This window comes from Falco peregrinus, chromosome 7 (genome assembly GCF_023634155.1).
Source record: "Falco peregrinus isolate bFalPer1 chromosome 7, bFalPer1.pri, whole genome shotgun sequence".
Lineage (NCBI taxonomy): Eukaryota > Metazoa > Chordata > Aves > Falconiformes > Falconidae > Falco > Falco peregrinus.
This window is the reverse complement of record NC_073727.1, coordinates 19,003,950-19,028,066: the sequence shown is the minus strand read 5'-3', so window position 1 is coordinate 19,028,066 and position 24,117 is coordinate 19,003,950. Positions and strand designations below refer to the sequence as shown.

Sequence of the window (24,117 nt, the reverse complement as noted above, 5' to 3'; positions counted from 1 at the left end):
TTATATATACCGTTAATAATTATGCTAATTGCGGCATGCGAGCATCTCAAAGCTGCCACCAAGGACTGCGCTCCAGGGTGGGGACCCATGTGTGGCGGGGGGACAGTCCTTGTCCCCGCAAGGTCTGCATCTAGCCAGGCAGAGGGGTGTGGGGCTCGTTCTCTATCCGTGCAGGATGCTTGGTGTTTCAGCAAGCAAAGGGATGGGGGGAGCAGTGCTGGAGGGCTGTGTGCGTATGAAAACAGCGCTCGGGCTCACTGATGCTGGTTTTGGGCTGAATCACCCACCTGTGGTTTTTTTCTCTCCTTCATTAGTTTGCTGCTGAACTGGAGCAGCTGGACCAGCTCCTGCCCTCGCTGGAGAAGGCGGCTCAGCTGCCCGGCTTGTGTGGACCAGAGAGAAGTGAGAGCGGTGTGGCCAGCGTTGCTGTCAAACCAGAGATGCTGGCAGCTCCCCTGCAGCCCAGCGCCACTGCCAGAGCCCCCACGGGACTCAACCGTACGTGTCCATCCACTCACCGTACGTGTCCAGCATTCACCCCTCAACCCGGGTCCCTGCCAGGGCGTGGGAGGGGATGGCCTCCTCCATCACCAGCTCTGCTACAGGTGGATGGGGTACCACCGTCCTGGATCTAGCCGCGGTGATGCTCTGGGGGACCTGGGCTTTGCTGTCTGGTGCAAGGCTGGTGGCAGTGAGCCCCGTGGTCCCCCTGCAAACAGCTGTGATGTAAGTGAGGGACACAGTCCCTCCAAGATGTGTGCCTGGTCGCAAGGGAGCAGGCAGGCTCGACCAGAGGTGTTTGAGGTGTCAGAGCATCGCCATCACTTCCAGACAGGGGTTTGAGACATAATACACTCAGATGCAGCATCAGGACCTTTTTCTAGGCACCAAACAAAAGAAAGATCTGATTTTTCTCCAAAGTGAATGCTTAGAAAAAGATAATAATAGGATTTCTTTCCTCAAGGAGCCTGCAGACAAATTGTAAATTGAGGGTATTTTGTAGCAAAAGCATGTATGGACCTGATGGTCAGAGGCTTCCCCAGGCTGGGTGGTAGCAGAGGCACCCACACCTGCCATAGGGAAAGCAAGCTTTTACAAATTGCAGCATAAACTTACTCAAATAAGTGCACCCGGTGGCTGCTGCCATCACTGCGCTCAGTCAGAGCCCATGCCACTCGCTTGCCATGATGGACATCCCTGTGCCAGCCCCAAGCTGCTTGTCCCCTTTGGTACCGCAGCATCCCTGGGGTGCTGTGCCAGACCTGGTCCCAGCCCCATGGGGTTTTTCCCACCCCGCACTTGGATTTTGCATGTATATAATTATCTGTTACATCCCACGTATCACTGCTGCTGCAAATTGCACTGAGTCTTGAATGCTGAAGTGCAGCTTCTAGAGCAGAAGGGAGTAAGAGCGAGCAGCCCAGTATAAACCAGTTAGCTGCTGGTCCACATCCTACACAGGGAGTGATAATCATCCTGTTACTTATTCAGCAAATGGAGATGAGGATGTTTTGGGTTCCGGCCCAGCAAGAAGCCCATGAGGTGGCTCTGGCAGGCAGGGCTGGGATATTTTTGGAGGACTCAGGCTGCAGAAGCAAAGCCTTTAAAAGGGTAGGAGCATCACAGCAGAAGGAGAAGCAATGTGGTGGTGTGAGCGTGGCCCGAACGGTGCCGTGAAGTGGGGTGAAGCCCACGTGGGAGGCTGCATTGGTGCTGGGCTGTCAGGGGGGACCGTCTGAGGGCAGCGGAGCATTGCACCACTGAGAACAGCTTGCAGGTCTCTAACCCCCCCAAAACCCCTCTGCCAGCCGTGAGCAGGCTCTGGAGCAAAGTACTGTGGGCTGAAATGTCTCCCTGCCTGCGATAAATCAGCAGGGAAGAGCTTGTGGTCTCATAAATGGGAGTATCAGCTAACAGAAGATGCGCGGGGTAGGGGATAAGGGAATGATGCTGGAAGGGTGGTGAGTGATGGATGTGTTGAGGCTGGAGGCTGTGCCTCCCCTCGGTCAGGGGGATGTCTGGGAAGTGAAAAGGAGCTGGTGGCCCCGTAGCTGTAGCCATAGGCCGTTTCACCCATCACCTCCATGCTGAATCCATCATTAAGCTTATCGTTCAAGCCTAATAGTTCCTTGCCAAGGACCCACTTGTCCCAGGCTTATACTTTGAGTAGCAGGGACACTTGTAACGCTCTGGCATAATTAAGAGCGGGACACACTGCCTTCAGAGGAAAGGGAATCCTGCAGCCAAGTTAGAGTTAGAAGGTGAGCGCATTTGCCACCGGCTCTGCAGGGCAAGTGCTTGAAATGCCAACTGCTGCCCTCCTGGGTTACAGCATCTAAAATAGCAGTTACCGCCGAGGAGACCCACCATGAGCCTTGCTGAAGGCGCTGACATCAGGTTTAACTCGTGCAGGGTGGCAGTGGTGCACCCCTTGGCAGGTCCCCGAGGACTTAAGAGGTGCTGCTGGCTGGGAGAGGGGTTGCCAACAGCCACAGCTGGTGGCCACCGGCTTGCAAGTCTGCCTCTTCCATTCGTATTTCAGGTCAATGTGAGCATTTGAGACGTGCTCCCTGATGGCAAACTGCAGCTGAACGTGCAGAAGCTTACCTAAATGAAAATCAAGAATAGTGCAAGGCCTAATGACATCATTTTAATTGGTTTAAAGCCAGCAGGTGACAGATGAGAACCGAACAGGCAGGAAGCCAGCACAGGGAGCATCGGTGCTGAGGCTTCCCTCTAGCTGCCAGGTGTACGGGGGGCACAGCTCCTGCACCAGCATCATCCCTGGGGGGAGCAGAGCCTGGTTGATGTGGCTACAGTGAGCGAGAGAGATGCACTTTGGCTTCTGTAATTCACTGTGGTCTTGGTGCCCTCCTTTTAGCAGCATTCAAACCCTGTCTGTATATTAGATGGTTGCAACCCCCATCCCCCCTGCCTTTCTTACATCCAGCTGATTATTTATAATTTTTATGCCCAGCTGGTTATTTTAAGCTCCAGCTACTAGGTTTTGGGTGCCAGCCTGGCTCCTAGATCCTCATACCTTCACACACCATGACACCGCATGCAGGAGCTACGGTGCTTCCCAGGAGCTGCTGGCCCAGGGTGGCTCCCCCAGGGTGGCTGCAGGTGACCAAGCCACACATGGGACCGAGCCTTCAGGTTTAGGCAAGGTGACATCCCACCACGACCCCCTTCTCACCCTCCAAACTTAGCAACACCAGCTCCCTCCTGGGCAGGGCAAGGATTTTGCGGAGTGCCGGTGATCTTGCAGTGAGTCTTGGGAAGAGAGCTGATGTGCTTTTTTTCTTTCTTTTTTTTTTTTTTTTCCTTTCTTTCTTTTTTTCCCCGTGATTTGATGACTCTCTAGCGATGAGCAGCGGGCAGGGCGTGCAGGCTGGTCGCACCCCATTTGAGTTCTGTGACCCCCTGGAGCCAGCCCAGCTGAGGCCAGTCCCGTGCCCTGCGAGCAACGGCAGCAGCCCGCACACCCGTGGGCCAGCCCAGCAGGGCAGGGGCACGGTGACCGCACCAAACCCCTTCCCAGCCGACACAGGTACGTACAGCTGCAGGCTATCCTCTGCTCTCCACCTTCTCCAGGTTACGCTAAGGCTTTCCAGGGAGTCCCATGGGAGAAGAGGCATTGCAGGTGGAGCTGGAGAGGTGCTGTTCGCCAGCAGCTTTCACAAGCTGTGCTTATTCTTTTCTGTCTTTTCCCGTCAGTATAGTTTCAGGTAAAAGACCTTTCTGTCCATCTCGGTTCCTGGGGAGGCAGGTGGAGGAAGCTGCATCCCCTCACCCGGGGGGTGATGGTGGCTCAGCTTCCCCTGGCACTGGGTGAAGTTTAATTTCCATGAGATCCGGAGCATGGATGGTGTGTTGGGAGAGGAGTGGCAGAAGCAACAGTCTCACCTCTGTGCTGCTGAAATCACTGGCAGCGAAACACCACAGACCTCGTCGTGAGCCGTTTCGGCAGCCTGGGCTCTGGGGGGTTGTGGATGCTGCTTCTCTGCCCTCTTCTGCTTCCCTTGATGTGCCAGGCAATGCTGAACATGATCTGGAGGAGGGACCTTGCTTGCCATCATGCACTGTGCAGCGGCTTGACAGCAGGTGCAGAAAGCAAATAACTCAGATCTCACCTCCTCATGATGGTAGCATGGGACTAGAAGAGCTGCTGGATTCACCTGCTGTCCCCTCTGATGGTGGCCAGGCTCCAGAAGAGCATCATCCCTGCCTCTCACATGCTGTCCACGTCAGAACACAGCTCTGCCCTTGCTGGCGGGGTGGGACCACCGTGCTCCCCACCAGCCCATGGATGTGGGAGGCATGCGGCCAGTTCCCATTGTAACTCTGGGTAGCCCTGCGCACGGCTGGTCCCTCTGGATCACGTGAAGGTCTTGGTTTGGGCAGCTTCTCTTGAGGAGGAGAGCATCGCATGATAGCTTTCATCCTCCCCCGCATCCCCCCCGGGAGGTGAGGCAGAAATCAGCCCCGCACCACACGTCATCACAGCAGCTGTAGCTCTGTCATATTGGTATATACTGCCCTGGTACCCGTGGTCTGGCTGCCTCGATGGGGGTCACCCACACCCCAGTAAATAATGCTGTGCTTCGGAGCATCTGCAGTCTGCCACATCAATGAGCCTGGGGACCGTTCTTGAGCAAGTCAAGGAAGTATTGGGGACGGGCTGTACCGTGACTGTGCCATGAGCCGCCCCGGCTGGCACTACCAGGATCTGCCTGTTGCCAAGCAGCCTTGAGGCTTTTTTTAAGAAATTTTGAGAAATAGAGGAGCACTTGGCAGGAGCCGCCGCACCAGTGCATGCACTGGGATACTGAGCATCCCTCAGCTGGACCTTCCTCCCCTCCCTCCCCATCAGGCTCTTATTTCCTTTTGTTTTTTGAAAAAAAAACCCTACGGTCTGGGTGGCACGTGAAGCTGGTGGCTCCTTGTGACAATAGCAAAGACCGTGCACTGGGTAACCACAGCTATTTGCAAGCGAGTAATATATTTTGTTGGGAAAATGATCAGCACAGCTGAGTTTGTTAAGAGAGACTTTCATCTTTAGCATCCACCTTCATCAGCACTTGCCTTAGAAACCCCGGGGTTTTGGCATGGGAGCCACCCCTGATAGCACCTCCTGATGTGGCAGAGATGCCACCCCAGCCAGAAATGCACTTACCCCTCCAGTTTCCATCTGCCTGGATCTCCACGGGCTGGGTCAGCTGCGATGCTGTTTGATCTTCAGTCCCAATTCCTGTTTCAAATGGGATGACGTAAAGTCTCCAGCCTCATAAATCTCTCTGTCCTGGGCTTGGGCTCCAAGTTCTGCTACAACTAAATTTAATTGTGTTGGCTTTTTTCCCTGTGCAAATTAACTTTTCTCCAAAACAGAGGCAGAAGTTGCTAATGGGTGTGGACTATTTTTTAAGCTAAAATCTTTGGTAGTAACAATTTGCCTTCAAGAAGAAACCCTCTAACTTGACTAAATTATGAAACTCTTGGTAGAAATGTGCTGAAAAGGGAAACTTTTTAATAGCATTTGCACATAGTGAGTACACAGGGTCATGTACATCTGCTGTGTGTGCAGTATCTGCCTAGATTTTCACCCAGAACTTGATGCTTATGATTACTGGTTAGGAAACCAAACCTGGTATCTGGAACGTTAGGTTGAAAAGAGCTAGAACTGGTGAATCCTTAGCATCGCTTTTAGGGATGTTTTTGGACACCGTTGGCATCCTGTTGCTCTGAGCTTGCCCGTTCCCCATGGGAGCACCCGAGTCATGTCCACACACTAACCTTTCCTCCCCACATCCTGCTTTTCCCCCCAGGAATGCCTGAGCTGGAGATGGGGGTGCCGGATCACCAGTTTGGACAGCCAGGAATGGGGGAGCAGATCCCCTGGACGGATAACAGCATGGCAGCCATGAATCGCGGTGCGCTGAATAAACCCGAAGAGTAAGTACCACAGGGCTGGCGGCTTCCCAGCCTCTCCCAGGAGAACATTGGGACGTTCTGGCAATAGTTGCCTGGCTCAAGGAGATGTGTGCTTGCTTCCTTGCCTGCCTGGAAAGACGACAGGTGCTGGGACAAGCGCAGCTGCCCATTGCCGTAAGGCGGTGGTGGTTGCTGCTGGTACCAAAGAAGTGCTGGGACCTGGGTTGTGTAGGTTGCTACGATGCAAGAGGTGACATCTGTTATCTCTCTAGGGACAAGCGTGTGGGTAGGATAAGGAAAGGTGTGTTGAGGGGTAGGTGTCCAGGCTATGTCTGGACCTGAATAACGCGGTGTATCCGTAGCTGAAGCTGCATCATCTGAATAATGCCCTGTATCCGTAGGATGCTGCAAGTCCCCACTGGTCCCTTGCCAGTGCCAATATTTGGGTCGGTGTTCTCTAGCATCCCTTCTCGCCAGGGGCAGTGGTAGGATCTGGAGAACCACGGCACAGTTTTGTGTTTCCATGTGATTGCAGCTCTTTGCAGTCCCCCGTACGCTTGGCTTCAGCTCAAATTGTTACAGCTCCTCCGAGGCCAAATAACCCCCTCCAGTCCTCTCACCATCTTGCATGGGCCGAGGCCCCATGGAGCAGCCAAGGGGTCATCACCTGCCCAAAGTACAACGTCATTCCTTGGTTACAAACACGTTGGAGGAGACTGTAGGTCAGGTATTTTGGAACGGGAGGTCAGAAGGGTGGCAAGCCCTGCTGATGGAGCTCAGCAGTCAGTGCCCTGCCAGGCAAAGGGCACCCCAAAGTCTTCGCTGAGGCAGCGGCGCTGGCAGCAGTGCTCATGGATTTGATGCGGATGGGAGGTGAATCCTCCCCCTGGCCCAGGGAGGCTTCAGGTACCCGGTTTAAGAGCCAGCACTGATGAGCTGCGCATGGATCCTCTTGCCAAAGCCCAGCCCAGCTTTGCAGAGAGGCAGAATTTCCTCTGCTCATTAAGGTCTTCAGTAGATGAGCACAACCTCTCTTTTCCAGTCGTGAAGAAGACACACATAAGAATTGTATTTGAGCAAGACAGTAGCCAAACATCTTTTTCTCAGGACTGTATTTGGATTAATTTCTCAAAGCTTTCTTGCAAGGAGAGAGTTGCCTGAGTGGTCTCCAACTGCTGCAACTGGATCTTGGACTTCTGCGGGAAATACTTTGCCTCTTGTTGCTTGAAAGAGCTGGGAGATAAAACAAATCCCCGTTTAACTGAGCATTTACATCAGCCTGAGCCCTTGCCATAAGGAAGTAACTTCCCTTTTAAGCCTTGCTGGTGTCATTATTTTGTTGGAATAAGATCCGTGGGGCACACCTGGCAAAGGGCAGAGCTGCTGGAAAAAGCAATCTGTGTTTTAAGCTATGACTGTTCCTTAAAATACTGCTTATGGGGTAAAAATGACCTTACCTTACTCAGCAGCCCTGTGCTCCAAGCACTGAGTCAGTCTGGCTGGCTGGAGACATTCTTGTCTCCCCAGCCAGCACAGCTGGGAGGGAGGGAGCTGTATTTTCTTCTGGCTCACCCTTTGCAGCAGGATTGTGGAGTGAGGACCCAGGCTGCCATGGAAGGCTTCGGACCTGTGCAGGTATCAAGGAGGGAAGTGTTTGGCAGCAGCATCCGTGTGAGTCGTCGGGGGAGAAAAATACCTCAGGTGGTTTTCAGGGCAGAGCCCTGCGCCAGGAGACGAGGGCAGATCGGTGGAGCAGTGACGTTTGGCCGAAGCTTGGTGAGATGCGGAGGTAACGAGTCTCACGTGTCCCTGCCTTTGGAGAGTGATGGTTTCAACCAGACTTTAAAATTGCAACCTGGTTAGGGTTTTACAAGGTAGTATTTGATTTTCTCAGCATTGAGCGAGGGAGAAGTCAAAGGAAAAGCAGGCTGCGTGCTGGGACTTCTCATGGCTCCTTTGGCTCTCGGCAGCAAGACTGGGCTTCCCACATGGTGGAGCCACCAGTAGAGCCAACACATGGACCAGAGCGATGAGATGACAGCAGGATGAGAGGTAGAGGGATGTTCATCCTGGTGAGCCTCTGTTCTTCCTGAATTAGGGTCTCTGGGCACGGGGGGTCCTGCCAGAGGTGGTCGGCAGAGGCCATGCTGGAAGAGGCTGGTTCCCAGCTCAGCTCTCTCTCGTGCCTTCAGTAACTGTAGGTCTGATGGAGCAGGTGTCATCATGGGTGAGACCTGCCTTGGTAGCACCTTGCTGGAATCGAAACATTTCCATCTAGCAGCACAGTGATCAGCTGCAAAACTCTGCTTCCTCTGCAGCTGAGAGAAGAGATTCTGCTGGTGAAAAGCCTCTGGAATTTAGTCCTCAAGACCTGCAGATGTGCTCCAGCTGGGGAGGACACACTTGTCCTGGGAGATGCCCATGGTCCCAGCAGCTGCCTGTCCACCTGATGGAGACTGCGATCGGAGCAAGGAGACAGAATCTTTGGACTGCAGATATTACCAGACCAAGAAATAATTAGCAAAGACCAAACGAGCAGAGCTTTTGCTTTGGGCGTTGTAAAGGCTTCCCAGCTGAGAGGTTCACTGGAGGAGGGCTGAGGTCCTGGCCTTGTTTAAGGAGCTGGTGCTGCCCAGATCTCCCAGCGCCGGGTGTCCTGGGAAACAGGAGCTTCCTTTTTAAATTCTCCTGTGCCCCAAATCCTCCTGTGCCTTTGCCTTTTAATAAAGTGGGACAACTACATCTCCTCTCTCATGTCCCCAAGCATAAGTGTTCTTGTTTCTTCTGCAGAAGAGGGACACCTTGGGCCAGGTCCAAGGCTCCTCGAAGCAAGTCCAAGTCGCTGTTCTCACACGCGTTCCTCTAATCCCCCAAGGTCAAACATGCCACCCAGGGCCCAATTCAGTTGCCTCAGCGCTGGCACCCAGTGCCATCTGAGATGCCTGAGGTTTCTAGGACATCTGTGCAGGGCCAGAGACCTGCAGCCTTTTGGAGCAGTGCTTGAAGGCCATGGCAGGGAGATGCTTTACAGGACCTCAAGCAGCCTTTGACACTGTCTCTGTGAGCAGCTGAATTTCTCCTCCACACCGCGTGCAGAATCGGAGTTTTCACCTTTAAAAAGGCCTGAAAGGTTGTGGTGGATAGAAAACCTTTGCAAGGCAAAACCAGTGTGGCAGGGACATGATGCATGGGGTCCAGGATCTCCTCTGCCCCACCATTGTCTGTCCAGAGACTCATCTGAACCCCACCATGGCATGGTGCTGGAGGAGAGGAGAGGGGAGGGCTTTGCAGGCTGGATTGGGCTGCAAAGCAGGACACACTGGAAGCTTATTCACTACGTAGAGCTGGTTTTATCCCCACAATCTCTTAATAAACCAACTTTTGCCATCCATGCAGAGGTCCAGCATGGGCTGAAAGGATGGTGGCAACCTGAATTTCTCCTCTAGCTGCCAGTTAAGGTGGAGAAGAAGCCTGTCCTCTCTTTCTCCTGCAAGAACGATGTCTGTGCAGCAAACTTTGTCCTTTGACCTTGGCACTGAAAAACTGAGTTTGAGAAAAGCAGCAAGTAGCAGGGACCTCGGCTACAGAGTGAAACCAGCCCTGCCTTTCACCTCTGTCTCCCCACTTCCCTCTCTGCTCCTGCTCTGCAATTTAAGAAATCCCAGCGCCGAGTATTTCTTTTCCCTGGATTAGGCTGCGTGTGTTGGCTGCAGCGGTCTCGGTCAGATTGGCTTCAGTTCCTTACTGTACATCTGGTCCTCATCTGGAGCTAAAAGGATAAACATGTCTGCTGCTTGGGAACTGCTGGCATGTTCGAGCCCTCGCCTTTGTGCCTCTCTGGGAGCGTGATGTGCCATGGCTCTCTTCATCGTGTCAGACCCTGCAAATCCGATTGACTCCAATTAGTCACGTCATTGGAATGTCTCTCATTACATATTAATCTTATTCCCAAAGAATATTGAGCAAGCTTTGCAGAAATCTTATTTTTGCAGCTCAAAGATTCCCCTTTGCCTTCAGCTGCATCGCTTCCAGCTGCTCCAGCTCCATCCAAGCCTCCCCACTTTTGTGCCGGCAGAAGTTTTGCTCTGCCTCCCGCTGTCCTGCCCAAAACGCCCGCAGGAGCAAAGCCTGCAAAAGCACCAAAGTTCCCTTCCCAAACCTCTCCGAACCACTGTCCGGGCTGTGTTTCCTGGTGAGGTTCATCCTTAAAAACAGGTTTGGGCACAGGGTTTGAGCTTGAGTGGGCTCAGCCGGGGTCAGAGCTGGGGGACGAGGCTGAGTCCCATGGGATTGGCATGATGCAGCAGGGTGGGAGTGAGTCCCGGTGGCTGCAGGGGCCGTGTCGCTCAAGCATCTTCCCTGCTCAGCCTCCTCCCTGCTTCATAATCCTTAATGCGCCTCCTCTTTTGACTTCTCTCTGCAGCCAGTGCATCACCTCCCAGCTGGATGAGCTCCTGTGTCCTCCCACCACGCCGGAGGGTCGGAACGACGAGAAAGCCCTGCTCGAGCAGCTCGTCTCCTTCCTCAGCGGCAAAGACGAGACGGAGCTGGCCGAGCTGGATCGAGCTCTGGGGATTGACAAACTGGTCCAGGTAAAGAGAGAACCACTCATGGGACCTGTCGGAGGTCATATAGGGGGCCAGATGCTGAGGCTTGATGTGAGCATGGAGGAGGATTTCCAACATCTGGTAATGGGAGGCCAGATGTGAGTGGGAACACACGAGCGCATCAGATTCAGAGACGATACTTAACACCACGCGGTTCTCTCCCCCCGCCAAAAAAGCTGGAAAACAGCCCCGTGAAATACAATATCTCATTTCTCCACTTTTCAAATGCGATCCCCCATGAGAACCGGCAGCCTGGCAAAGAGGCGGCTGAGTGGTTTCAGCCCCGGGCAGCTCGTGTAACGGGGAGAGCTGGCAGGCTGTCCCGTTTCCCCACCTTACCAGGGGGATTAGGGCACAGAGGAGCCTTCCAGCTGGAATCCCACAGCCTGGGATTCCTGAGCCTGGGTTGTGCTGCCTAATAATATATCTAATGGCCTCGCTGGTATGAAACCGTGCAGCCCTTACTATCAAGATTGGCTTACAGTGCAGCTGCCCTTCTGTCTCGGGTTGAACCGCAGGGAGAGAAAAATAATTAAAAAAAGAGGCTTGCTTTTAGTGGTGCTGTCTTACTCGGATAGCGCTGGGGCCCTGGTTTCCGCAGCTGAGCTCCGGTGAAGACTCCCTGTTTGCAGATATCCGTGGGGGCAGACGCCTCTGAAGGGTTCAGGGTTTCATAAATAACAGGGCAAGGCAGGGGGAGAAAGCTGGCTGCAGGGGAGCTAGCAAGGGACGTGGAAAATGAGATGGATCGCTTGGGATTTGTTTTCAAGTGGTTTCTTTTTCTGTGCCTCAGAGCACTCACACATACGCGTTTTTCCAAAGCAAGGGACCAAATCAAAAGCCTGTTAATAAATGGGATGTCCTAAGGAAGAAGCTTCTCAGAGCAAATCCATCGGGCCGCTCTGGGCCTGATCCTGCATCGTTTAAGCCCAGAGGTGGCACATCTCCTTCTGCAGCCCCACCACTGCTAGGGGGGAGTTATCTTTTCATAAGCATTTTGGGGGACCTGTCAGTGAATTGATGCCCAAGTCAGGTATTTGCCGCATCCCTTTTCTCAAGGCTGTGCCTCCCAAATCACCGCCTGCCTGGGTTTTTTTTGAAAGTTATGTGTAATTCAGCCTCTTTGATATATAGGATCAGAGATGCTTTTGCCAAAGATGCAGCTGCAACAGCTCAGTGTTTTCACAAGGGTTTTGCAGACTCAGCTGGCACAGCTCCCCAGCAACCCTTTCCTGCACCGGACAGGCTCCAGCAGCATCAGAGCGCTGGATTAGAGATGTCCTTCGGTGGCAGCCGATGCTGCCAAGCATCCCCACGTTGGTCCGGTACTTCCCTGGCCAAAGAGCACCTGGCTCGGGGAGATTATCTCATGTTTAGACCCCAAACCAGCTTTGCTCCCATCCAGGGAATGTTTCGTTATTGGCAATCTTGGGCTTTTTCCACGGCTTCGGCTGAACCTCAGAAATATTTCAAATAGTTCCATGAAATATTTGCTTGAAATACATCTTTAGAGAAACAACACGTCAACATAAAGGCATCTTTGGGAAGTAAACGTGTTGATAGTTCCCCTCCAGGATGTGTTCTTGGCAGGTAGGGGTTTGGATCCCCTGAATTCACCAAACCCACCATCTTCTCCGTGCTACCACAGACCAGTGGGATGGAGTGCTGGAGATACCTGCACCCAGTTTAATCAGGAGGCAGCTGGAAACTGAGTAGTTTGGGGAGAGAAAGAGTAAAAGAGCCTCATTTCAGCAGGTCTGTGGTTTCTGGCCATTGCACACAGCTGGTTTATGTCCTGGTATCCAGTCCTTGAACCATATACGCTCCATCTTAATTTATCTGAGCGATTTATTTTTCACCACTACCATCTTAATTGATCCTAAGCAATATATTTTTCACCACCACCATTCCCATACCCTCTTCCCTGCCTTCAAGCCTCAGTCCTTTCATTGGCACCATCTAACCAAATCCCAAAGGCAGTGGGATTTGGGGGGCAGTTTTGTGTGTGGTTTCACTTAGCGCAGCTTTCTTTCAATCCGCGGGACTTGGATTAAGGATTCTGCCTCCAAGGTGTTACTTCTGGTGGGGTTCATAGCTCAAACACCTATTTCTCTGCCTGAGCCAAGCCAGAGCAGTGCACAACATCTTCTTATGATTTGCTGGTGTGGAAATCGTCCCCTGGCTGTAATATGGCTCATTTGTTCCGGAGTGGCTGTACAGTGGACCAAAAGGTTCTGTCTCCCGTGGGTTCCTAGCAAGGGGTGTCTGAGCAGTGCTGGAGTATAGCCATGCTTCCCTGTGAGCTCCCCCAGTCCTGGGGGTCCGTGGCTCCCACCCTTGCATATGGCCTGTGTCGTATTGTGACACAGGTGCTCTTGGGGCAGATGGAGACCCAAAAGACTGTTCACTTGGCCTCCAGCCAAGCCTCCAAGGCTGCACAGAAATAGCAAAGGGGAGACAGCAGAAACTATTTCCCATGGTTGGGTCAGTCCTCTGAGCTTAGGGTCTGTCCAGTCAGGCACGCTGCTGTTCGGAGCCCAGATGAGCAGCTCGGTGCTAGCAGACCCTGTTGAGGCAGAGGGAGGCAGAGGAAGGCAGCATGGCCTACTGCTAACCTGCAAACCCCCCAGCAGCCCAGGGAGAAGAGCCCTGATCCCTTCCGAAAAGCCTGGCCTTTTTGCTCCCAAGCAAGCCAGAAGAAATCATTCCCATCCTTTTAGGTTGGCTAAGCCCTGGGGAGCGGGTGTTTAATGGCCTCCAGGACGCAGCGTTTGTGCTCGCACAGGCTGGAGCCTGGCCCAGGGGGTGACAGTTACAGGCAGCAGCATCCTACCAAGCGAGCTGCCCCATGCCCGCCATGTCCTCCGTCCTCTGCGAGCTCCCCCGGGAGAGATCGGGTGCCAGTGGGGCTCCGGAGTGATATTTTCCTCCCCCTTTGCCTTCACCAGGGCGGCGGGTTGGAAGCCCTGACAGAGCGGTTCCAGCCCCAACAAGCCACCCCACCGCTCATGATGGAGCAGAAACCCGGCATGTACCCCCAGCCTTACTCCTCCGCCTCTCCCACCACCAACCTCCCCGGCGCCTTCCCCGGCATGGTCAGGCAGAAGCCGTCCTTCGGACCCATGCCGGTGCAGGTCCCGCCACCCCGCAGCGCCTTCCCCACCACCATGGCCATGCAACCCCGGCAGACGCTCAACAGACCCCCGACGGCCCCCAACCAGCTGCGACTTCAGCTGCAGCAGCGGCTGCAGGGCCAGCAGCAGGTAATTCTTCCTCCTCTGCATTCCAGGGCCGCGGGCAGGGGGTTGGAGGGACCCTCAGTACCGCCTGCAGCCCAGACATCCCCATTGGAAGGGATCGGATGGGTGGGAAGCTCCTGAACTGGAATTTTGAAGGTCTCCCTGTTGGTTTTTTTTCTCCCCTCCAGCTGATCCATCAAAACCGGCAGGCGATCCTCAACCAGTTTGCAGCCAATTCCCCGGTGGGCATCAACATGCGGGCGGGGATGCAGCAGCAGATCACGCCGCAGGTAAGGAGGATGCGGCACGGTCCTCCAGCTGGGAAGAGTTGAGGATTAATACCTATGCCCTCCCCGTTAGCACAGCCTGGCTCGCTCCTCTCTGTCATTTATGAGAAATTCTCCCTCGTGCAGAGAGGGGGCTGCAAGACAAGCTGCTGTGGGTTTTTCTTTTTGCTTCACCCTTATTCCAGCTCCTCCACCTGCTTAAGGTATAAATACTTCATTATTACTTAGAGAAGGATGTGCTGACGCATTTAATTGAGAAGGATCTTTAAGAAATAAATGTTGTCCTTTAAATACAAGAATCTAGTGAGGCTTCTTAATGATCCTGCAAGTCCCCAGGCCCTAAAGTTCTTGTTTGGCTTCTAATAAAGTGGATGAAACATCTGCTGGGTATGAGGAGAAGGTAGAAAGGTCTGGTGACTTTATTCCACTTCTCGGAGAAGCCTTTGCCTATTTGGGAAGTAGCGTGACATCCCTACCGTGCCGTGGGGAGCGTTGGCGGTAGGGATGGGGACCAAACGGTGCCCACCAGAGCGCCAATTTCAGCCGCTGATGGCTTTGTCAGGCTTTTTGAAGTGATTAATTCCAACGCATCTGACTCGGCCATATCGGGAATGGGCCTGTGGTGATGGAAGAGCTCATGGGATGGGTTGGGTTTTTTTAATATCTTGCAACCGAAAGACGCAAAGTCAGGAATCCTGGGCTCTGGCATGTGGGAGCATCCTGGTGAGGGCATGAGAAGTGGGTTCCGTGAGGGAGAGGGGTGGTTGGTGGCAGCCCGGTGACCAAGAGCCTGTTTTCCCAGCTTGGGGGATGTTCCAGCTCCTGGAAATTTGCCATTTGGCATGTGCAGAGGCAGATCTTTAGTATCTCCAACCTGCTTTGCCCTGCAGTGGTGCAAATGGGCCGATTTACAGCCTTCTGGGGGTCTTCCAGCTTGCCTTGCAAACGGAGGACGGGCACCCCGAGCCGGGGAAGGGGAGCACCCAGGGCTCTTGCACCAGGGAGGGGAGGGTCAGGTCTGAGCTGTTTGCCAGAACCAGAGGGTCATGGTAATAACTGGGACATCCCGCTCCTTCCCTGCAGCCTCCCCTCAATGCCCAGATGCTGGCCCAGCGCCAGCGCGAGCTCTACAGCCAGCAGCACCGGCAGCGGCAGCTCATGCAGCAGCGAGCCATCCTGATGAGGCAGCAAAGCTTTGGAAACAACCTCCCTCCCTCTGCCGGGCTCCCAGTGCAGATCGGAGCCGCTCGCTTGCCCCAGGCACCCCCACAGCAGTTCCCTTACCCCCCAAACTACGGTACGACCCCAGGAAACCCTCCCACCTCCACCAGCCCCTTCTCACCGTTGGCATCCAACCCTGAGGCCGCGCTGGCTAACCGCAGCAGCATGGTGAACAGGGGGATGATGGGCGGTGTCGGAGGGCAGTTCGGCACTGGGATGACCCCGCAGATGCAACAGAACATCTTTCAGTATTCGGGATCAGGTACTTGGAGCAGTTGGTTGCACTGGAAAGCTATCTGGCAGTGGGGAGGGGAGGTGGAGGGTAGAGCTGAGACCCCTGAGGATGCTGCAGCCCAGCCCTGCTCACCCATCACCCCGGGCTTCATCCCCAGCCACCTCACCCAGCCTGCATACTGGTCTGGTCTCTGGTCTCCACCTCCCAAAGAGAGCTTTTCTGGTTGAAACTCAAAAACCCCCCAAATCTATCCTTTGGGAAAATAATTCCACAACTCTTCCCTTGAAAATCAAACTGCAAGGCAGTCCTCTAAATTGCGCTTCCTTAAATATATATATGTGCTCTGAAAGAGGCCAAAGCCTTGCTTAGATGGCTGAAATGAGCTGCAGGCACCTTACCCCTCTTGTGTAGGCCAAGCAGGTATGAGATGGGTGAGCCGGTGCAGAGTTGTGTGCAGACAAGCACCAGCTTGAAGGTCTTCACATTCAAGCCTCAGTGCAGGGTCTCAGCAAGGTGGATATCACCGATGAGTAGAGAAAACTGCTCGGTGGCTGCAATAGCCCCGCAGGAATATTCTTTGGCATCATCCCATCATTACTCTGGCTATTTTCCAGCCAGGTGTGACACTAAAGAGGAACACCTGCTGATGGAAACCACTTGAGGGGGGGTTTCCCGGCTCCTTCATCCCTGAAATATTTGCATTTGAGCGATACAGCTGCTCAAAATGAAAACCAGAGACCTCGAGACCGAAGGTCACAGCTGATGTTTCTGGTTCGATGCCAGCAGCTGCAAGGGAGGAGGAGGGAACTGGGGCTGCTGTCAGAGGTCTGGGCACTGCTGACACTGTCTGTTCTTCTCCAGGCATGGGTCAGCAAAGCGAACCCGCCTTTGCTCCGTCGCTCAGTCCCAGCAGCCCCTTGATGTCACCCCAGCTCCCGCCTTCGCAAAGCCCCATGCTGCAGCCAGCTCCGCCGACACCGGGCTACCAGTCGCCTGACATGAAGACCTGGCAGCAGGGAGCCATGGGGAACAGCAAGTAAGATCATGGTGGGGATAACCTGGAGCACATGGGTGACAGTCACGCAGAGAAGGTGGCAAGGTGACACCTACCATGGTCCTCTGGCAGGGGCAGTGGTGTCCAAGCGACACCTGGCTGAGGACACGTGCTGAGCTCAGGCCATAGTCTCCTACCGTGATGTTCTCCAGATGTCACCACCAACTCATGTCCTCATCTTTGCCTCAGCTCAGAGGTGGCCAGAACCCCCCAGTGTTTAAATCAATGGTCACGTGTGTTGAGGAAGACGTGAAGCAGGTCGTTGGCTTTTAATTAAACAAGTGGCTTAATTACACCTTGTGGAAGTGGCCTTGGGAAACATGACAATAAATTGAGTCCAGACCAGCAGTCCCAGGTCACTGCACGACCCTCGTATGACATGTCCAGCTCTGACTTACGGAGGCAAATGGGAAGAGTTGGCAGACTCGTTGCCTTTTTTGCATGAGTCAGGTTTGAGCTTCAGATCTCCAGAAATGGGGGAAAATACCCCAAAAGCTCACCTGGGGGATGCCTTGCTTTGTGTCTTGGGTCTGTCAGGGTAGCTCAGCTAACTGTCCTGGTCAAGCAGCAGAGAGCAGGAGGTTACTGGGCTGGGTGAGATGAGATGGGAGCTCTGTTGGAAATGGGATGCTTCACCTTGCCTTGCAATGGAGAGCGAGCTGTCCTCCTGCCTGGAGCAGAAGTGGGGATGGCCAGACGCTGAGGAGGGCAGTGGAAGGAGCACGAAGGGGTGTCACATAGACCAGGACTTTGCATCTGACCGACCCTTAATCCAGCCCCAAGCACTGTCACGATACCTCTCTTGGCACTGGTGTCACCCCAAGGAGCCTCCTGCTGCAGCAGGAGTGGAGGGTGGATGTCCTCACAGCGGCCACCTCCCTTCCTCCCAGCCTCCATGCTGGTTAACCTTGCTGCAGGCAGCACCTCTCACACCTCCCTGTCCCTCCTGCTGTCCCCAGGGCCTGGCAGGGCTCCCGTCCGCTCTGCTGGCTCTCTGCCGTGGGTGGTCTTGGTCTTCACCAAGGGGCTCAGCCCACACCTCGGGGTGCCTGCCACCATCACTTACGCACGGGTAATGGGTTTTTTTCTCTCTCTCAGTGTATTCAGCCAAGCGGGGCAGAGCCAGCCGGCGCCTGCTCAGCAGGGCATGTACAACAACATGAGCATCACCGTCTCCATGGCGGGAGGAAACACCAACGTCCAGAACATGAACCCCATGGCCGGACAGATGCAGATGAACTCACTGCAGATGCCCGGGATGAACTCCATGTGCTCGGAGCAGGTCAGTCCCACACCGTCCCTGCTCCTGGGACGGTCAGCCAGCGCCCAGGGGCTCTGCGGTCACGTCTCTGGCCCTGGGATACTGGTGTCCCAAGGGGGAAGTGGCAAAGGTGTGGCTGCCTCCGCTGGCTTTGCCACTGTGCCGGGGTGTCCAGTGGGGTCCTTGGGTGCACCAAGCATCTCCAGCACCTGCAGCCCCCGTGGTGGGCTGGTGGTGGGGCCGTTTGTAGCCATGCATCCCCGGGGAGCTGGGAAAACTTGGGATGGGGAATGGGAACAGATGGATAACAGGACCTTTCCCCAGTCTCAGCCCTTTGATGAGATCCTCCCTAGACCAGACTGAGATGCCTCCAACTTTTTTAGCTGCTGGCGTTTTTCTCAGTGCCATTAAGCTCCTGGCTTGTTGGTTTTGCATGGGACATTGCTGGCTGGGGCTTGCAGCCTCCCTGGAGAGAAGCGGTGGGGCTTGGCGAGGAGGGGGGCTGTCCCTCCCGTGAGCTAGGCACCGTGCATGGGCTGAGCTGGTGGCTTTTTCCCCTGCTCACCCAGCTCAGCAGCTAGGTGGCATTTCATGCTCCCTGGGTGGTGAGATGCCCCCGGAGCAGGCAGCAGCCCCAGGCAAAGGTGCAGGAGACGGAGAGAAAGGTGTAACAGGTCCCAGCTGGTCACTGGCATCCCCCTCCCTGATGCCCCAAAACCCTGCAGCTCACAGTGCGGGGAGGATTCTGGCAGTGCAGTCCCCTGGCGCTGCTCCATCCGTGAGCATCCTCACCCCAAGCGCTCCCCAAAACTCAGCCTGAGGGCAGTGAGTGCCCCTCCAGCGTCCAGGAGCCCTGGCTGAGCCTGGATCTTGCTTTTGACAGGTAAATGACCCGGCGCTGAGACCCACGGGCCTTTACTGCAACCAGCTTTCCTCCACTGACCTTTTGAAAACAGAAGCAGATGGGGCGCAGGTCAGTAAGAAACTGCTAAGCGCATCTCAGGTACCCCAAGGAGTTTGACGGGCTCCCCCCGATAAAGGCTGAACGGCCCCAGGCGTACTGGCTCGGCAGGCTTGGTGTCCACTGGTGCCGGCCCCGGTTAGCAGGGTTGGGTTGAAGCCACCGTGGTCCCACCAGCGCTGGGTGACAGCCAGCCCTCGGGACGCCGGCACCGCTCGCAAACCCTCTTCGCATCAAAGCTCGTGCCACTGCCGTGAGCATTTTCAGCCTCCTTGCTGGCATGGAAGAGCGGTGATGCCACAGCTGAGCTGGAAAAATAAAGAAGTGTTGGTGTTAAACGCCCGTCGCCCTGGCTCTGGGCTGACAGCGAGCGGGGAGGGTTTCTTTCCTAGGCTCGGCCGTCACCAGAGCGGCCAATGACCCCTGCGCCACCGGGGTGCAGCCAGGGCACCACATTAAAGCGCGGCGGAGCGAGGAAATTTGGATGGGGGAGGCTTCCTCCCTGCAGGCAGCGCTGCCGGACGCTGCCTGTCCCTCTGAGCAGCACTGAGCACCACCAAAGCGTGCCCAGCCACTCACCGGCACAGATGCCTCCAGCTCCCAGGGACTATCTGGTTCATCCCCATCTCTTCCAAAATCCGCCGGCATCGCGGTGTCGCCTCCCCCTTCCCCATAGCGCAGCCTTGGTTTCACAGAGCCTGTAGGGACGCACCGGCAGCACAGCCAAGACACACCTAAGCTCTTAATTTTGATCAAACAGCCACGCTGGACCTCGCCCACCACCAATGCCACCCCGTGCTGCGGCATGACCACTGACGCGGCCACCATGCCGCGGCTCCCCTTCTCCCAGGGGATGCCAGGCTGGGCTTTTATTTTTTGGGGGTGTGGTTGGTGTTTTTGGTTTTTTTCCCCCTGAAAAATCCATTTTTTCTCCCTTTTTTTCGGATGAGCAACGTTACGAACCTCGCAGAGCCGAATGAGTTGCAGCGGTTTTCTTTTTATAGGACAAGAAGACAGAAGAGTTCTTCTCTGGGGTGGCTCCAGACTAGAGGAAGTCTCTAGTGAGTTTCCACTTCACGTAGTACCCAGCTCCGCCGCCGCCGGCCCCTGCCCCGGCCCCGCTAAATCCCCTCTTCTCTTTTGTGTCCCAGCAGGTACAACAGGTTCAGGTCTTTGCCGACGTACAGTGTACAGTGAATCTGGTAGGAGATCCCTACCTCAACCCGCCGGCTCCCTTGGGCACCCCGAAAAACGCCGCCGGGCCACCACCACCGCCGGGCCAGCAGAAGAGCCTTCTTCAGCAGCTACTGACTGAATAATCGCTTTTCGAGGAATGTGAAATTTAAATAAGAAGACGTACAGAGATATATAAATATATATATTATATATTTTTCTGAGATTTTTGATATCTCAACCCGCAGCCATTCTTCAGCTCGTAGTGTTTGGAGCAAAAGGGGGGGGTGTGTTTTACTGGGGGGGAGGGGGGGGTGTTCCTTTTTTCCCTTTTTTCCCCCCTTCTTGTTTCCTTTCTCCTTTTTTCCCCTTTTTTCTTTTTTTCTCCTTCCCCCCTTTTTTCTTTTTTTTCCCTCCTTCCCCCCCCCTTTTTTTTCTTTTTTTTTTTTTTTTTAAAAAAGGCATTGGATGTCAGCAAAGCGACGAGGCGGGACAGTCGGTTTCTCAAGCCAAAATTACAGATGATTCTTATTTTTGTAATCATTTTGCTGGCTTCTTAATCTGGAGGAAGGTTTCTCGGGGAGGCAGGGAGGGGGAGAAGGCAGCTGGAGGACTGCGGCGGCGGCAGGAGGAGGAGGAGAAAGAGCAATCTCAGTTTCAGCTGGATCTGTCACTGATCACGTCTCGGCGCGGGGCACAGAAGGGGATCGGCGCTGGACTTCTGCGGGAAAAGCCGGTTTTTTATTCACGCTTAAAAAAAAAAAAACAACCAACCCTTCTCTCCCCTCTGCCCCAGCCCGCTTGTGCGTACAATCAGCTTTTTCTAGCAATTGTGAGTTTGTCGGTTTTAAAGAAAAAAAAGAGAAAAAAAGAAAAAAAAAAAAAAAAGAGTATTTTGACCCACCATTTTTTCCATGTTTTATGCTGGTTTCAGGCCTCCGAGCAGAATGGGGAGGGGGGCTACAATGTGTATATTACAACAGGAGGAGGAAAAAAAAAAAAGACAAAAAAAGACAAAACAAGAACAGTTTGGGGAAAAAACTGCAATAATTTTTAGGGGGAAGGATGGGGGGAGGGGTCTGTCAATTATTGTAGATAAAATTTTCTGATTAAATATTAAATAAAATTAAGCAGTCAGTTCTTTCTGCTTTGATTGTGTTTAACAGCTGAGGTAGCTTAAACTATTTAAAATAATAATAATAAAATAATAATAATAATTGAATTCTCTGTTGGGAGATAGCTTATTTTTTTTCCCCTCAAGCCTGTCACTGTAAATAGCTCTGAGCTCTGTATAAATTTGTTTTCTTCTCTTTTAGTTGGGGGTCGCTTTTAATATTCACTGCTGACTTTTACTGGGGGGTGGCTACAGGGGAATTTTTTCCCTCTAAAAATTGCGCTGGTGTGTGGAAAAATGTGTAGCTTTGTTGATTGACATTTGCAAGAGTTAAAGATGACAAAAAAAAAAAAAAAGACAAACTAAAAAAAAAAAAAAAAAAAAAAAAAAAGAACCAGAGTTGCCAGCTAACGTTTTGTTGTTTCTGTGCCGACGGGGATGCCAGAGCGGTGCTGGGGCTGTTTGCCGGGGCAGGAGGCATAGGCAGCCAGGGGTCACCCCATCCTCACACCCGGAACCCTGCTGTCACCACGGTTCATCATGCTGGGGAGCTGGAAATGAGCCGGTGTGCCCTGCTTGGTGGCAAAAACATTGTCTTAAAGCCCAGAGCACTGAAGAGAAAATAGATCTGTAGTGCGTGGTTATGAGTCACCGAATTTACCGCTGGAGCATGGCGCAGATGGTGGGCACCAGACCCCATGCCGCAGCTCTGCTCCGCGCAGTGACACTGGTTTTTTTTTATTAAACCAGGTGTCTGACAAGGTGTGAAAACGGCTCTGGGGCAGTTTTCTGATCTCCCCAGATCCCGTTCCACTCCGTAGCAGGGGCTTCGTGCGGTCTCAGTGCTCGCTTTTGTGGGCAAGTGCTCCCCAGCACCGTGAGGGGGCCTGCCAGTGCGTGTAACGCCAGGGTGGAAACGCCACTTGGGTTGTCTCCGGCGGAGCACAGCAAGAAGGCACACGGCTCCTGCCTCCAGCCCTGGATTCAAGGCCATGAGGAACTGCTCTGTGCTCTGGAAACTGGGAAACTACCCGGGGGGCTGGGGGTGACAAGACCATTAACAGCATGACCACAGCGCCATTAACAGCATGACCAGGATGGGGAGACGTGGGGCGCGCACACTCCTAGCTGGCAATGCGCTTTTTTAAAAACTTTTTTTTTTAACCGAGTGGCTCATTTCAAATATTTTTACTGTAAAGGAGGCAGAAGGCTGCAGGCCGAGGGCTGCAGCGAGTCCCCGCTCACCGGGCAACGCTGCCATCTGCCGTTCGTGCGGCTCCCGCTGGGTTTCATCGCGCAGCTCGGTGCGAATAAGATCACGGACAAACCGGCCTCGCAGGTGCAGGAGGAAAAAGCGATCCGGCGTGGCTCCGCAGCCAGGGCGCAAGAGGCAGAGGTGGGAGAGGCGCCGGAGCGCAGCCATGCCGGCAGCGGAACCAGCGCCGAATTCACAGGGCGAGCCAGAGCCAGCCAGACGGCCGTGCCTGCAGCCAGGCCGCGCTTGTGGAGCTCGGGCACAGGGGCAGCAGCCATTGGGATGGACAGACAGACGGATGGGAAGCTCAAAGGGCTGCTCAAGGGAAAACTCACCCCTAAAAAGCAGCAGAGACATTTTCAAATGTGGCAGAATCTAAAAGTTTGCCTGTGCTGGTAGGGGGAGATGTGCAAGCAAGCACGCTGACTGCACACAGAAATCAGTTAAGATAACACTGGCACAGTCCGCACAGAATAACATTTAATCCTCCCCACCGAAGAGCCATTTCACACCGTATAACTACTATCATCACACAAGACGACTACCTGCTGCTGGGCACTAGCACAGCACTGCCGAGACGCAGCAGCTCTCCTCCCAGCGTCAAGCTCAGCTCTGGCCCAGGAGAGCTGCCGGTGCCTATTCCTGGTCACTTTAGCAATTTGAATTTCTTCAGGTGCTGCTGCACTTGGTCCTTTGGGTAGGGCCGGAGCGCCAGGCAGGTGGCCACGTTCTCAGGCTGCTCGGTCCACACTTCGTGGTCTATGTCGTGCTGCTTCAGGGTCTCTGCCAGCGCCGTCAGGGCAGCCTCATCTGGAGCCTGGGGAAAGACAGTCTGCTGTGAGAGCTGGGGTGGGAAGCGGTGCCGGATACTTGCAAGAACTGTGGGGATGAGACAAAGAAAGACAGCTCACCCTGGGGACAGTGGGCCAGGACACGGAGGCAGCCAGCTGCCTGCACAGGTGTAAGGATGGGCAACCCCAAAAGGCATTTTGTTCCTGCAGGCCCTGGCTGCACCGCAAGCCTCTGCAGGCACTTGGGGTAGCAGCTAGGGGCTGTGAGCCAGCACAGGTGTAAACCTTCAAAAGTGCGCTTTTTTTTTTTTTTTCCCCCTCTGGAAAGCTGGCCTGGCTCGGCGTGCTAAGGCAAACAGCCCTGCCCAGCCCCACGTCTACACAAGGGGCTGCCCCCATCACCGTCCTGAACTTCCCCTCACGAAGCCGCTGCTGCGGTCATGGGGGCTCACCGGGAGTAACGGCGGCCGCGGGACGGTGAGGCGGGCGGGAGGACCGGCCGGCCCCGGGGGAGGACGGGTCCCGGCCAGCCTCCCACCCCCTGCCAGGCCCGGCCGGCGCCGGGGGTGCCTCCACAGAGCCAACACCGCTCCCACCGCCCATCACAACCCCGCCCCAACATGGCCGCCGCCCGCCCCGCCGAGGCGAACGCTCCCGGCCTGCCCCGCGGCTCCCGGCCTGCCCCGCGCACCTCCAGCACCACCGTGCGCATGGCGCCGCCCAACTCCAGGTAGGCGCGGGTGTCGGGGTGCTGCCGGTGCGCATGTGCGGCGGCCAGGGCGGCGTGGCAGCCCTGCGCTACTACCGCGCCCAGCGGCCACGACCGCGGCGGCCGGCCTAGGTCCCCGCGCAGCACCACGTATTGCACCAGCGCCGCCGCCGCCGCCGCTCCAGGCGCCGCCATGCCGCCGTACGGCGCCGCACAGCCTGCCGGGAGGCGCGGCCGCGCAGTGCCTGGCGGGAGCGGGGCGGAGGCAGTGTCGCC

At 54.7% G+C, this 24,117-nt stretch overlaps 2 protein-coding genes across 11 annotated transcripts in view; one reads left to right on the top strand and one right to left on the bottom strand.

Annotated features, from left to right (window-relative positions):
• Window positions 1-20,136, top strand: part of NCOA1 (nuclear receptor coactivator 1) — a 179,430-nt gene extending 159,294 nt beyond the window's left edge. For 4 of the 9 annotated variants that reach the window (XM_055809469.1, XM_055809471.1, XM_055809470.1 and 1 more), the window contains 11 exons: window positions 315-519; window positions 3,368-3,553; window positions 5,829-5,955; window positions 10,358-10,526; window positions 13,490-13,804; window positions 13,969-14,070; window positions 15,151-15,550; window positions 16,385-16,559; window positions 17,676-17,859; window positions 18,722-18,811; window positions 19,951-20,136. In XM_055809469.1, coding sequence (XP_055665444.1) covers window positions 315-519; window positions 3,368-3,553; window positions 5,829-5,955; window positions 10,358-10,526; window positions 13,490-13,804; window positions 13,969-14,070; window positions 15,151-15,550; window positions 16,385-16,559; window positions 17,676-17,859; window positions 18,722-18,811; window positions 19,951-20,118 — 2,121 coding nt within the window. In that variant the 3' untranslated portion in view covers window positions 20,119-20,136. Of the gene's footprint in view, window positions 1-314; window positions 520-3,367; window positions 3,554-5,828; window positions 5,956-10,357; window positions 10,527-13,489; window positions 13,805-13,968; window positions 14,071-15,150; window positions 15,551-16,384; window positions 16,560-17,675; window positions 17,860-18,721; window positions 18,812-19,803; window positions 19,861-19,950 lie in introns of all 9 variants that reach the window. The other 5 variants (XM_055809476.1, XM_055809475.1, XM_055809473.1 and 2 more) reach the window with 5 other exon arrangements.
• Window positions 20,137-20,264: 128 nt separating this feature from the next.
• On the bottom strand, window positions 20,265-24,100 carry PTRHD1 (peptidyl-tRNA hydrolase domain containing 1). Of its 2 annotated transcripts, XM_055809480.1 has the most exons (4): window positions 23,824-24,100; window positions 22,887-23,158; window positions 22,332-22,678; window positions 20,265-20,693 (listed from the first exon to the last, which is right to left on the bottom strand). In XM_055809480.1, the coding sequence occupies exons 1-2, from the start codon at window positions 24,034-24,036 to the stop codon at window positions 22,988-22,990; spliced, it is 384 nt and encodes a 127-aa protein (XP_055665455.1). In that variant the 5' UTR covers window positions 24,037-24,100; the 3' UTR covers window positions 20,265-20,693; window positions 22,332-22,678; window positions 22,887-22,987. The 2 variants fall into 2 exon arrangements, with proteins under 2 accessions (XP_055665455.1, XP_055665454.1); XM_055809479.1 differs by lacking the exon at window positions 22,332-22,678.
• Between the last annotated feature and the right edge of the window lie 17 nt (window positions 24,101-24,117).